The 14318-nt window shown below is 34.0% G+C and overlaps 1 protein-coding gene across 2 annotated transcripts in view; it reads left to right on the forward strand.

Moving 5' to 3' along the window:
- Positions 1-2514: 2514 nt before the first annotated feature.
- Positions 2515-14318, forward strand: part of LOC145266915 (helicase POLQ-like) — a 146914-nt gene continuing 135110 nt past the window's right edge. The window contains exons 1-3 of one of the 2 annotated variants that reach the window (XM_080122709.1): positions 2515-2704; positions 6342-6610; positions 10564-11274. In XM_080122709.1, coding sequence (XP_079978835.1) covers positions 6350-6610; positions 10564-11274 — 972 coding nt within the window. In that variant the 5' untranslated portion in view covers positions 2515-2704; positions 6342-6349. Of the gene's footprint in view, positions 2705-6341; positions 6611-10560; positions 11275-14318 lie in introns of both variants that reach the window. The other variant, XM_080122708.1, reaches the window with a different exon arrangement.

Below are 14318 nucleotides of genomic sequence, written 5' to 3' on the forward strand. Positions count from 1 at the left end.
TACACACACACATAAATAAATACATAAATAAATAAACATTTAGAATTTTATTAATAGCATAGATACAAAGAAAATGAAGGAAAAATCCGTACAATACTAAAACTTTGTGTTAGCATAAGAACCCCCCACCTCCATTAGAAAATGTGACAGGTAAGTAGTTTTACCAGTAGAAAAAAAAAGATGCCCCCCCCCCCCACAAAAAAAACTTTATTCAAACACCTCTTTCAAAAATTCTAATGTAAGCCTACATCTCTGACAAAACAGAAAATTGAGGTCGGGAAAGAGGATTATTAAACAGAAAAAGTGCTTGTCTGTTCCAATCTTTGGTTCCCACTTGCCAAACTTTTATAAAAAAACACTCAGCTAGCTACAACCACTATCAACAATTTCACCCCTTCTCTATCTGTGTCTAAATCTATACGCAAATTCTGTGAATAAAGTTTTTTTCCTAGAACTGCTCGCCTGTGGAACACTGTTCCATTTGTCTGCTTCCCGGCTGATTACAATATGGTAGCCTTCAAGTCTAATGCAAATAAATTCTTGTTGGACCATCCCGTAAAATGAATGCTAACACTCAAAATGTATAAACATTTTGACCCCTCCCTTTACTTAAAAATTTACCAAAAATCAGGAAATTAACCAATTTTAATAAAATTTTCAGTATTTATCAAATAATGATCATGGAATGTCATAAACCAATTATTTTTATTTAAATCTTAGTGAAAATGTATTATTTTGTTTAAACAAAAAATACCTTTACTAAAGTTATGGTTTTCAGTAGTAAATAAAAAACGCAAGAATTTATTTTTGCTTTTTTTATATATATAAAGCATCGTAAATTGAAACAATAAAAAAATAATAATAATTTTTACAGGACCATGACGAAAAAAGACCCTAAAGTCCGTATTAATGAATTCGATATAACTCAAAGAAAAATGAATTTCTCGAACTACCAATATTACCATTGAATTAAGCATTGTTTATTTAATATTTTCACAAAAAAAAAAAATTATAATAGCAAAAATATTTAAACTTTTTTTTTAAATTACAGATTTAGCATCATTTTTATATGCAAGATTTTACTAATTTCCTTGCTCACAAGAATGTGAAACTTTTGACGTAACATAATTTTTATATAATATTGGCCAATAATTTAAAAAAAAAAATTAATTTAACAATAGGAACATAAAAAAAAGAATTAAATTAAAAACTGGTAAAATTTATACAAAGATTTACGATAGGAATGTATGGATGCCCGTCTGGGGGGGGGGGGGAAGAAACCCAGCACCCCTCCTTCCTTTTAGTTATATGACGTCATTCTCAGATAGCTTTCTGACTGTCTCAGATTTTGGGGCTTCGCATATTCCGTATTTCCAAAAGTATGGATTGTTGTGGTTTTGTGGACGGCAAAAACACTCGGTTTTTGGAGTCTAATTCAATTATTTTTAGCACAAACAAGGTGTTTATTTTATTTAATTCAATATCTTAGGATTTTACTTTACTAATTATCTTTGAAATAGACCCAGAAAACTAATATTTATCTCTAGAAGTATTTTTACAATGAATTTATTTAACTTCAAAATTTAGCTGAATTTGTTAGCTAGCCGTGAAAACATTTTTCATAACTTTTTTTTTTTCACGTGTACAAATATTTTTTTCTTTGGGAAATTAAGTTTAGTCCTTAATCTTTCAAATACAATCAAAAAGTATTCAGAAACCCACGAAAAAATTATGATAAATCGGCTTTCAAAACTAGGTCCCCCTATTTTTATTCGTTTATTTTTGCCCATACCGAGTTAACCCTTATTCTCCAGTGGCCTTCAGGTCTTGATAAGTGGTGACACCTTTGTAAAAAAAAAAAAAAAAACAGAAGAAAATATGGGATAAAAACCTTGGCATTGTTCGAGTTTTTTTTTTTTTTTTTTTTAACTCGGTGCCAAACTTAACAGAGTTTAGACCATTCCTGTAATAATCTTTTTCCTGTTAATTGCTGTAATGCTGTAGTCTGTACTTCTGTATGTTACTAGCCGTGTGGAGTTTTAGAAGGTCGTCCACCCTCCCAGACTTTGCCATCTCTCTTTGAGAAGGGGGGTTAGTTTATTGCTAATTGACTGTAAAAAAAATAATGACGGGGCTGCTCAGGTACTTTTTGCAGGCCAAAGTGCTCCTTTTCAGAGGGGGGGGGGATGACATTCTGTCTCACTCTCCTGACCCTTGTGTCTAATCTACCTACCGTGGGAGGGAGGAAAATACGTTTAATTTATAGACCCTTATGAACATTTGTCTGGAAAAGATACCTTTCCAGCCACCAACACCAGGCTACCCTAGTTCTAACCTCAATCGTCTAGTGGACTGGACCTTTGTATAGAGTGGACAGCCTGGATGCGGTAGAACTGCAGCTCAGCCAGCTGTGTCAATAACAGACGGCGTCTGTTATTGACACTGACGGAATAACACAACCTACAAAATACATTAAGGGACTAGAAATAAACGCACACCGGGTTTTAGTGAAACAGAGTTATTTCCCTTGAATTTTCACCGTTTATTATTTGAAAACATGCGGTCCGAGTTTATCGTATTTTTATTTATATTTTCCTCCTGTGACATTTATTAATTCGGTTAATTCGACTGCTTTATTATTATTTTTTTTTATTTTTTGATTATTTTTTGCAAGTAAGATACGTTATCTTACTTTTGATCGCGTGTGAGTGAGAATTTTAATTGATTTTTTAAAAATGTTGTATCATTTATTCTTAGGTGTAAGTACAGAATACTTACAAACCCTCCTCTCCCAATATTAAGAATGGCTTTCCAAATATTATTTTAATACGGTTCTATAAGTGCACAACTGCACAAGTACCCTTATAACTCAACTGTTCATTCCACATTTTTACTTTTAATGAAGTTAGTTTTTATTTTTTTCTCCAAAATGTCAAACAGAAACTCTTATTTCAGGCACGTAAATTTTAAATTAAAATTTTCGGTATCGCAAACAACTTTCTTTTTTTCTTTGGTACTCATGCACTTATGCATCAATATCCGTGCTGAAATAATAACGTTATTATTTAAAAAGGGGTTTGTATTACAGTACACATAGATTCGAAAAAGTTGTCAAAAAACAAATATATAACAAATAAATGTTATCAAAGGCAAGATAAGTTACTTTTCTACCAAACTGGATATATTTTTTGTTTTTTTTATTCAATGTAACATGTTTATTCAGCTCGAAAAACATGCAGTGTTTACCGATGTATTGGAAAATTCAAAATGGCGCCCAACGCTCTGGTAAGTTTGGGAAAAGGTGTTATAAATAATAAACTAGACAAAATAATATTAAAAAAAAACACCGAATATATGTCAACTTATGTCACGGTAACATATAATGAGCGAATTTCTAACAGTATTTTGTCTAGTTTATTATTTATAACATCTTTTTCTGAACTTACCGTGTTAAAGAGAGTGTCGGCCAGTCGGCCACCCTTTTGAATTTTCCAATACGTCGGTAAACACTGTATGCTTTTCGAGCTGAATAAACATGTTACATTGAATAAAAACACGAAAAATATATCCAGTTTGGTAGAAAAGTAACTTATTTTGCCTTTGATAACATTTATTTGTTATATATTTGTTTTTTGACAACTTTTTCGAATCTATGTGTACAGTAATACAAATCCATTTTTTGAAAACTGAAAATCTTTGGCCAATTTAGCAAAACTTAATTTTCGCTAATTGTCTTCAAAAACTTTTTTCATTAATAATCAATTTTCTGGGTTTGTTTTACTATATACATTTTCGAACCGATTACACATTTTACATTAAATAAAAACACACACAAAAAAATTATCCAGTTAGATAGAAAAGTTACTTATCTTGCCTTTGATAACATTTATTTGTTATATATTTTTTGTTTTTTTTTAACAAGTTTTTCGAATCTGTGTATAGCAAAACAAACCCAATTTTCTACTTTTTCGTAATTTTTTAATATGTTCATGCATAACTGTGACATGACAATTCAGTAGATACCATTGATTTTACTTGAAATTCAATAATTCAACTTTTGAATTTTGCTACAAATAACAAAGAAGAACCAAAACAATTCGATTCTTCTTCATTAATGGTGAAATCCGACTGTGGAAAAAATTGTTTTCATTAAAATCCAATAGTATTTACTTTTGGTAATGTTGACTGGTTCAGTACCGGGCTCTGCGACTAAAAATAGTTGTGTTTAGAAGTGAAAGTTGATTTATTTTATTTTTTACATAGGAGTCATCACTTATCAAGGCCCAGAGGCCACTTGAGGAGAAGGGTTAAAGCATATTCAGTGGGACAATATCGCAGTAATCATTAGTTGTGTAAATTTGGTAAATTGGATTACTTAAGGGGAACGGCTCATCAAGAACTTGTTTACGTTGGACTTGAAGATGACCATATCGTAGTCAGCTGGAAAGCAGGCAAACAGAAGAGAGTTCCACACGTGTGAAGTTCTAAGAAAGAAGCTTTATTCATGGAATCTACGTTTAGGTTTAGACACAAATAAAGAGTGGGGGAAGTTAGACGTGTGTTTCTTGTGAAAGTTTGACAAGGGGGGAGCCATAGATTGGAGCTCAAATGAGCACTTGCCATGAAAATAATGATAAAGCAGAGACAAGCTCGCATCGTCTCTTCTGTGAGAAAGAAATTGCAGAGAAGAGAAAAGGGCTTCCCCTACTAAGCTAGGAAGTCTATTTTGAACTCTGTCAAGGCAGGATAAGGTCTAGCAGCTTCTGCCCAAATGTGGTAACAGTGCTCCATCCTTGGATTTAAGAACGAAAACATGAAATCCTATCCTAAGAAAATCAAACGAAACTTCCATTTTTAGGCAAGATAAGTTACTCCTTTAACTTATTTTAAAGTGTTTATTTGGTACTTGTACAGTTTAGTGAAGACATTAAAAAATGAAAATATTGAAAAAAGTTTAAATTGTATGTATCCGTTATAGAACGAAGTTCTCCGAAAATTTTTTTCACTTAATTTCATCAAGTAGTTTTTTTTTTTTACAGCGGAAAAACACGTTTTTATGAGAGCGCGTTGAAGGCGGCCATCTTGGATTTTAACAAAAATTCTGTTTGAATTTTAGAAATGGCAAAGGGAGATAACTCCAGTTAAAGCGCTGACACTCCTCCCCATCTCTAATACTAGCTTTTCTTCCTAAAAATCAAACATTTTGCTCGGTATCATAACAAATTGTTTTTTCGCTGTAAAAAAAAAAAAACTACTTGATGAAATTAAGTGAAATTTTTTTTCAGACAACTTTGTTCCATAACGGATGCATACAATTTAAACTTTTTTTGGATATTTTCATTTTTTAATGTCTTGACTAAACTCTACAAGTACCATTTATTTAAATCGAAACGCGGTGCACACAAAATTCTGAAGAATTTCTGTGATGTTGTTGTTCCAAGTTAACAACTAGGCACTACGTGTGTTTCAAACTAAAAAAGAGTAACTTATCTTTCTTTTAGTTGAATTTCTGCTCGGAAATCGAATTATTCCATTGGATCGAATCACACCCATGGTAAAGAACCAGCCAACATTACCCTACTTTTTATGTCAGTTTCAATTAAAAGCGATGTTTTCTACTTAATTGTCATGCAATAACGAAAAAGAACCAGCTATATTCTAGTTATCTCCCCCTGTTTTTCCATCGGTCTTTGACTTTTTTGCACGCAAACTGGTTCTACAGTAATAGTGATTTATTTACTTGATCGGTCAGGTTCTTAGTAAAATTTCCACTACTTATGTATACCCATTAATACTTATCCTCGAGTGGCCTCCGGACCTTGATAAGTGGTGAATCATATGTAAAAAAAAAATATAGAAAGAAAGAAAATTAAGAAAGTACTATCTACGACTTTTGCGGATGATAGATTTACGACTAAAATGACGAGGACACGTGTGCTACGACTGTATGAGATTGTAGATTTGTGTTTGGCGGATTTGCGGAAGTTGTCGTTCTTGATCAGTCAGGTTCTTAGTAATAACTTTTTTTTATTCTTATTCACCTCAAACAAGGCGTCTTGTTGTCACTTGGATGTAAAGAGGTTACTATTTGGGATCATGTTCACTGGAGACTGTGAGAAGTTGAACAGCAAGATGTTTGTTTACATTACATTTAAACTTCTGTGTGTTGATACAATGAGGGAAGCAGGAAACACGCAGGGAATTCGAAAGTCTAGCAATTCGAGGGAAGAAAATGTAGAAAGCTTTCCAGCATCTAGGGGTCGCAACAATGAAGGGGTGGGAATTTGCGGCTTGTCGAGTTAGTGAGGGATATGTAATAATGATTATTCGATTTTTTTCAGGTTCTACGATGAGTACAGATGAAATTGATCCTGGTCCCAATCGGAAAATCCGAGTACGAAAGCGTTCTGCGACAGACTGCGACATCAGTAACTCTTGCCGTCCACGGTTGGTTTCGTCTCTACCAGAAAGTCCCTCCAGAATACAACAATCTTCTACACAGCTAGCATCAACCAAAGTGACAGCTTTATCCTGTCGATCATGGTTTGCAAATTCGTTTGATTGCCGTAAACAAAACAACCAATCTGAGAGTTGGAAAAGCAATAACATGGTAAGAATTCATGCACTTTGTGTAGGGTTTGTATGCAACCAGAATGCGACATCCAAAACGGTATTATAAGGTTGTTCCGGAAATATTGGTTGATGTTTTTTATCTCACTTCTGAAAACTTGATTTAAGTTGCTATTTTTTGCAGAAGTCATTATTGACTTACAATCTTTTCAACTTATGACTGACTGTTTCTGAATATCAGCTCCAAAATTAAAATTTGTCAGGTTAGAATAGACGAACATGTTAGAGACGTGGATGACGTCATAATGAGAAGTTATGCATGATGAGAGAATGAGGAAATAAATGTCATTGTTACAAAAAAATGGAGTCAAGTTATTACTTGTTTTATGTTCCTTGCGACATAGACTGCATATAGTGGTCTACAATGTTATACATTCAGGTAGAATTTTTTAAAAATAGGAGACATTACTTTTGGAACATCACTCATATCTTGAACTATATCAAATTAAAATTGTTTATGATTTATCGATTGTTTTCCATTTTTGCACCAAAACACTTGCTTTTCTAACGAACATCACAAATATAAAATTAACAACGTAACTGGTAGTGTTGCCGTATGTTGTGGTGTAAATGTTTAAAAGCAATAACGAGAAGACTCCGAAACAGTGAAATGAATAAGATATTAACAGAAATATAGACAAGTATGTTAGTTGAGGGGGAACTCCGCTCAACTGAAGGACAAGTAATGTAACGTTAACGTTACAAATAAACAACGGCAGCGCATTCGCTTTCAGCCAAAGCTCTATTAAATTCATTTCCAAACTATTTTTTCATGAGCCATTTTTACTAATAGTGGAGCAGATTGTTGAAACAGTCTTTCACTTTTTTATGAAATGTATGTCCTGAACGTCATTTGAACCAATTTTGATGCTTGTCTCACTAAGTGAAAGATTCTTATGGACTATTGAGATAACCTGCCCCACTATAAAGGAATTGTCAGTTTTTATTGGTTTGTATATTTTCTTTAATATAAACTAGCGAGGGGTACCCGGCGTTGCCCGGTGTGTTTAGAGGTGTGTGGTTAAAAAAAAAAAGTAAGTATGAGGATCGAACCCGAACCGTTGAGGCACAGTTGTAAATTAAAGTGTGATAAAAAAAAAAACGTGCAACGTTAACCATTGCCCCACCGCAAGATGCTAACGGAAACACGTTTGAATTTATTTAATTACTTGGATTTAGCAGGTGCCTGTTTTAATGAGTTAATGAGGTCAAGTTTGACTGCGGGATAGTATTCATTTACTACTGAACGCTTTTTTTCCCTCCCCAAGATGTTATAGGAAAAAGACTAACCCACATGCGGCGAGCAACAAATATTGAATATTTATCGTCCCAAAATTGAGCAAATTAAATAGACAGGCGAGCTGCGTTGTTAACTGTGAGATATTACGATTTATATGTGATATAAAAAGTTGTGAAGCGAACGACTGCTTCTCTGAAAAAAGCCTTTTGTTGACATACAGAAAAAGCGAACACATACATACATACGTACATTTTCGCTTTTATATATATAGATAACTCAAATCAGCTTTTATTTATAGTGAATCATCCAGGAAAAAGGAGAATTGTGAGTGCAAAAAAAAAAAATATAGGAGTAGTAAGAGGCTTGAATCCGTAATGCGCCAGAGGAAAAAGGGGTGAAAAAAAAACTGTCTTACCGATGTGCCTACCGTGGTTGTGATGTCATGGACGGTCAAAATAATGTCTTTTATGGGCGTGAGGGTTGAATGACTTGCAAAAAATGTCAGCGCAAAAAACGGCCCTCCCTGTAGAAAACTGCCCAGTTGAGAGTGAAGGAATTAATGTTTTTGGCCAATTTTTTGATATCTGTCGTTTGAAGAGTTGAGCTTCAAAATGAAGGTTTTGTGAGACATAGAAACAATTGCACTTAAGGGAACAGCGAGGATACTAAAAAGAGCTCTCGGTTGGTTTCAATAAAAAAGCGGGGCAATGTTGGCAGCTGGTTTGGCTGCCCCATACCCGGCATTACAATCTTCAAAGGAAGAAAAAAAAAAAAAAAAAAAAAATTAAACGAACAGGTGAGATTTATATTATAGATGTGTTGCAATATCAGCTTCCTTAGGTTGTTTTTATTTCTGTTTCAGTTTCCTTGTTGCTGATTAGTATTCATAATTTTTGTGAGTTGGTTGCCACATTCAAGGATTTTCCTTAAGATTTCAGCTGCTTTTATCATTGCCATCTATTATATAAAAGGCAAAATGTGTGTGTGTGTGTGTGTTCGCTTTTCCGCGATGTCTGCAAAAGGCTTCTTTCGGAAAAGCGCTCGCTCGCTTCGCAACTTCTTAAAACTGTTTATATCATCCATAAATTGTAATATCTCAGAGTTACCCACGGACCTCGCCTGTCTATTTAATTTTATTCACTTTCAAACCTTAATTATTCCACATTTCCCGCATCGGCACGCGTTACATTCGCTTTTCGGTATAAACAAAAGCGAAACTCGACTCTAATCGCAGGCTCAGAGCCAGTGTCGACTTCGTCATATCAGACGGGCGAGCGGGTTTTTCAATTGACCTCGTTAAAAACTGTCCCGCACAAAATCGCCATCACGTCAATCAAAAACGAGCACCTGTTTGGTTTTTTTTTCACACTATTTTCCAACTGCGCGTCGGAAAAGCTTCCTTTTTTTTTCAAACCCACCTCTTTTTTTTTCATACACACCCAAAAACACCCGGGCAACGCCGGATACCCCGAGCTAGTTCATTATAAAGTCTCAGTCTTTCCTTTGATTCCAATTTCTCCTAGTCTTTTTTCATGTTTTTTTGGATTTTTGTTTCTAGTACTCCTACAGTTACTGGTATTATACTGACTTTCATCAGGTTCCATATTCCTTTCAGTTCTCTGATTATTATTACCGAATGGAGGTGTGCCTGGTCTTGCCCAGTCATAAAATATGTTAAGATATATTTTTAATTCATGCAGATTTCACATTTATTATTACAAAACCAATTCTCTATTGAATATTATATTCTATCTAATATATAGTCCTGGTTTCAAAAGAAAAAAAAATGACTTGGGTTGCTATCAGCTAGGATCGAAACAAAAGCAATTAGTGCTCCAGCTACGTTTCCCACCATTTGAGCTATCAACGGATAAGAAAGATTAATGAATTTGCACATGCGCAAAAGTAATAAAATATGTCGGCAAGTTGAAATGAACATTTTGCATTTCAACTTGCCGACATAATTCTGTACGCTTTATTCATCCATCCAAACAAAGATTTCACGCATTATAAAGCATCGTTGGTGTATGATTACTATTTCCTGTTAATTTCAGTGTTATGTGATCAGTACTTTACCAGTTAAATATTTTCATACATACGTATATCTATTGTTTTATTTATATATATATATGTATTTTTTTAATTTTTTTTTTTATTACATTTTCACCTCAAACAAGGCAAATTGCCACTTTGGTGTAGGGGGCTACTATCAGGGGCAACAACTACTGGGGTACTATGTAGGGATTTGGGCAGCAAGATGTCGGTTCACGTTACACTTGAACTTCTGCATGTCAGTACTGTTGGGGAAACAGGGACCTGGAATGGAATTTCAGAGTCTAGCAGTTCTGGGGAAGAAACTATTGGAGTAAAAAGATCTTTTACATCTAGGGATCTCTACAGTGTGGGGGTGGGATTTAGCAGTCTGTCGCGTTTGTCGAGGGTGCTCACGTCGTGGGGGCACAAGTGATTGGAGTTCGTCAGAGCATTCACCACTAAAATACTTGTTATATATAGAAGTTAAAAATTATGTTGCCATCTAATTTACATATGTATTTGTGGTGCATACAAACACACATATGTAAATTAAATGACGATGCTTGAAAGATTGAGTCGCAATTTCTCTAAATAAATAATTTTTAAAAAATTTAATTCTCAACATTTGTACTTAATATTTTTCTTTTTTTCCAAAGCAGAAACCTCTGGCCTCTTCCTGCAACAATCCAGATATGCTTGATACCAGCGACACTCTCTTAGCCAACTTAGATATGTCGCTAATCACATCGCAGTATGCAGAGCACAAGACGGACAAAGTCGTTCATGAATCTCCATTACATTCTCCTCGGTTAAAACATGCAAAAAATAAAATCAAACCCTCAGAAATGATTCCATCCTCATTGAAAACTTCAAATTCGCCACCATCAGTTTCCTGGTCCGTAAAGCGTTATCACAAGCGCAACGCATCAAATGAATCTGAAATTACACGCGTTCATAACATTTGTAACGTAGACACTTCTGATAGCAAACATGCAGTGATGACGTCAGGTCAGGATCGGACAGATTCTTTATCATCACCTGCTCATGAAAAAGATTTTCGGATGGACACTGCGCTGTTATCCACTCGAAATCACCAGAAAACATCCGTGTTATTTCCGCAGGCCGACGAGAAAGAAAGACTTCAACTAAAGTTGGATACACCCTCGAATGAATATTTTTCAGATTGTGATATTTTCACACCTGCATTTTCACCGTCGTGTGACAATACTTCCACACCAAGGTCTCAAAATCCAAGTCTTTGCTTAAAGAAGCGAAATATTGATGCCGAACTGACAAGAAAAGCGGGGGAAAAGGATGAGGAAAGAGAAACTCTTGAAACTGAGAAAACAAGGACAACCAATGAACATGAGGTATGGATTATTTTTTATTGTTTTTATTGTGGTGTTGTGTTTTTGTTATGGTGTTGTGTTTGTAGTGGCACTATGTTTTTGTTGTGGCACTATGTTTTTGTTGTAGTACTATGTTTTTGTTGCGGTACTATGTTTTTGTTGTAGCACTAATTTTTTGTTGTGGCACTATGTTTTTGTTGTAGCACTATGTTTTTGTTGTAGCACTATGTTTTTGTTGTGGCACTATGTTTTTGTGTTACTATGTTTTTGTTGTAGTACTATGTTTTTGTTATGGTACTATGTTTTTGTTATGGTACTATGTTTCTGTTGTGATACTATGTTTTTGTTATAGTACTATGGTTTTGTTGTGGTACTATGTTTTCTTGTAGTGAAGTGCTTTTGCTGTGGTATGGTGTTTTTGTAGTGGTGCAGTGTTTTTGTAACATTCTTCTGAATATATTTTTATTGTACAAGAAGACACATGAAACAAGGAACAAAAAAATGACATTTATTTAATGTGAAATCAGAAAAGCACACTCCCAGTTGGATTGCATGTGCAAAATGCATATACAAGTCCAAAAACGTTTAGAAAGAATGTGTGATGCTGTGTTGTTGCGATGATGTGTCTGAAAAGAGTGTGTACTTGTGCAAGGTATGTGAAGAAAATGTTGTTCACATACCTTTGATTTTTTGCAATTATTATAAAGAAAAAATTAATTTTTTGTGTTTCAGAATTTTTGAGACGAGGATTCATTATTCATATTATTTGGATTCTTTATACTACTGTTCTCATCTTGAGTGTCATTTTCACAACGTTTCGACTGATGTAACCTGTGACCTTCTTCTGGTATATCTTGCCGAACTTGGGAATCTCTCTGTTGAACTCAATACACTGAGCATGTAACCTTCAGCCTCCAGGAGAGTGTAACTTTATCCGCTGTGTCACAGGTTCTTGCAGACAATTCTAGTAAGAAATATAGAAGTCTTAACCCTATTTAGTTTTTAGATGTACTTATCAGTATATGCCATCATTTATTACTACATATATATATATATATATATATATATATATATATATATATATATATATATATATATAAATTACAATTAAATGTTTTGGATTTTACCGTCATTGGATACTTTACCTTTCATCAGACTATCCATTCACGTAAACTCACCTTTCCCTTCACCATATTCCCTCTGCTTCACTTTTTGTTATCAAGTAAGATCTTTGACTTACTTGCAGTTTCATCAAATACTTTTGTATGCAAAATCCGATCCCGCATTTTGCTAATTCCTACCCTCTGATGAGAAGGAGAGTATTTCTTCGAAACTCCACGGATTAAGGACTATCCACTTATCAAGTGTTTCCTTTTCAGATTAAATATGTTTTTAACTCTTTTTCAAAGTGTTTTTTAACATGTTTTATTAACTATTTGCTCTTATATATAGATATATATATATATTAGTGATGGGATGATTCCAATTTTTTTTTTGCCGATTCCGATTCTTTATAAATCTCTAAATATTTAACTATAAAAGTGTTATTCTGTCCCGATTTCCGTAAAAACACATCTGAAATGTGCGTATATTTTCCCAAACATGCAAACACATTTGTGAGGGGGTTGATCTAGATCTGGAAGTTTAAATCAATAAATATTTATTATTTTTTTATTACTTCAAGCAGTGAAAAATGTTTCTCCTACCAAAATCAAATAAAAAAGATAATTTAAGGAATCGGTTTTGGCATCGGAAAATAGGCCCAAATTTTTCCAATTCCGATACCCCAAAAAGCTCCGATTTTTCTGATTCCGGATTTTGATTAATCAGCCCAACACTAATATATATATATATATATATATATATATATATATATATATATATATACGGGCAAACAGTTAACAAAACATGTTAAAAAAACTTTGAAAAAGAGTTAAAAACATATTTAAAAGGAAACATTTGATAAGTGGATAGTCCTTAATCCGCAGAGTTTCGAAGAAATACTTTCCTTCTCATCAGAGGGGAGAAATTTGGTATAAAACTATTTTTAAGTGAAAAAATGCTGCCTAAATATACGCAATTCACACTACATGACCCAGCTGTACAACAAGATACCGCAACCCAAGAGTTTTGATTCGAATTTGCCAAAAGGCAAATTACTATCGCCAATGAAAAAAATTTAATGCTACAAAGAATTCTCCACATCAAAGATGCCCAAAAATTAATATCTTTTCATTTCCTGTTAAAGAGTGTGCCAATAAGACAACCAAATGATGCAAAGACAGCATTGAAGTGCATGTTCTTACATGGAAGTATTATAGCAAGCACCTCTCTTTCCTTGGTCGTACATCTAGCAACTGCACATCTGCCATGCACTTACAAAACATACTACACAGCATGTGTTTACCACTAATATCAACCTTGTCACCTGACAAAAAAAAATTACTTAGATTTAGGAACTCTCGCATTTTGCGACACGTAAGCAAGTCAAAGTATGTCATTGTTTTTTGATCTGAAACAAGATTCACAATGTCCCTCGAGTTTTTTCCCTTTAAAATCAAATCTCTCTTAATTGTTTTCAGTTCATGTTTGGGTTTCCATTTCTTTTTCCATCACGGGTTCACTGAAGCACTCGGTTGGTAATGCTTTCTGGGGCCAATCTTAGAGAATATCCGAGCCAACCTAACTGTCACCTGTAGATTATTAACAATATCATCTGCTGGTTGGTGTGATCTCTGACTTCTTAGTAATTCTATTGCTCCATTTGATCCCTAGAATCTTTCTAATGGACTTGGAGATTTCCAAACATATTTTTTTATATACGTGATTCTTAATTTCAAAATATATGCAACACTTCTAATGCAGATAACATTTCTACAATTCATTTTGCGCAGCTAACACAACACCCTACTGATGACTTTTTTAAAACCATACCATTATAAGACTTGCAGACTAACACTTTTACATGTAGATTCCACCATGCGGACAAGAAAAAAGAGGAAAAAAATAACAGACTTTCATTGATAAAGATGTTTAAAAAAAGACATTTTATATACATAATTCTT

The sequence above is a fragment of the Euprymna scolopes genome, chromosome 42, assembly GCF_053919585.1.
Source record: "Euprymna scolopes isolate OS-2025 chromosome 42, ASM5391958v1, whole genome shotgun sequence".
NCBI lineage: Eukaryota > Metazoa > Mollusca > Cephalopoda > Sepiida > Sepiolidae > Euprymna > Euprymna scolopes.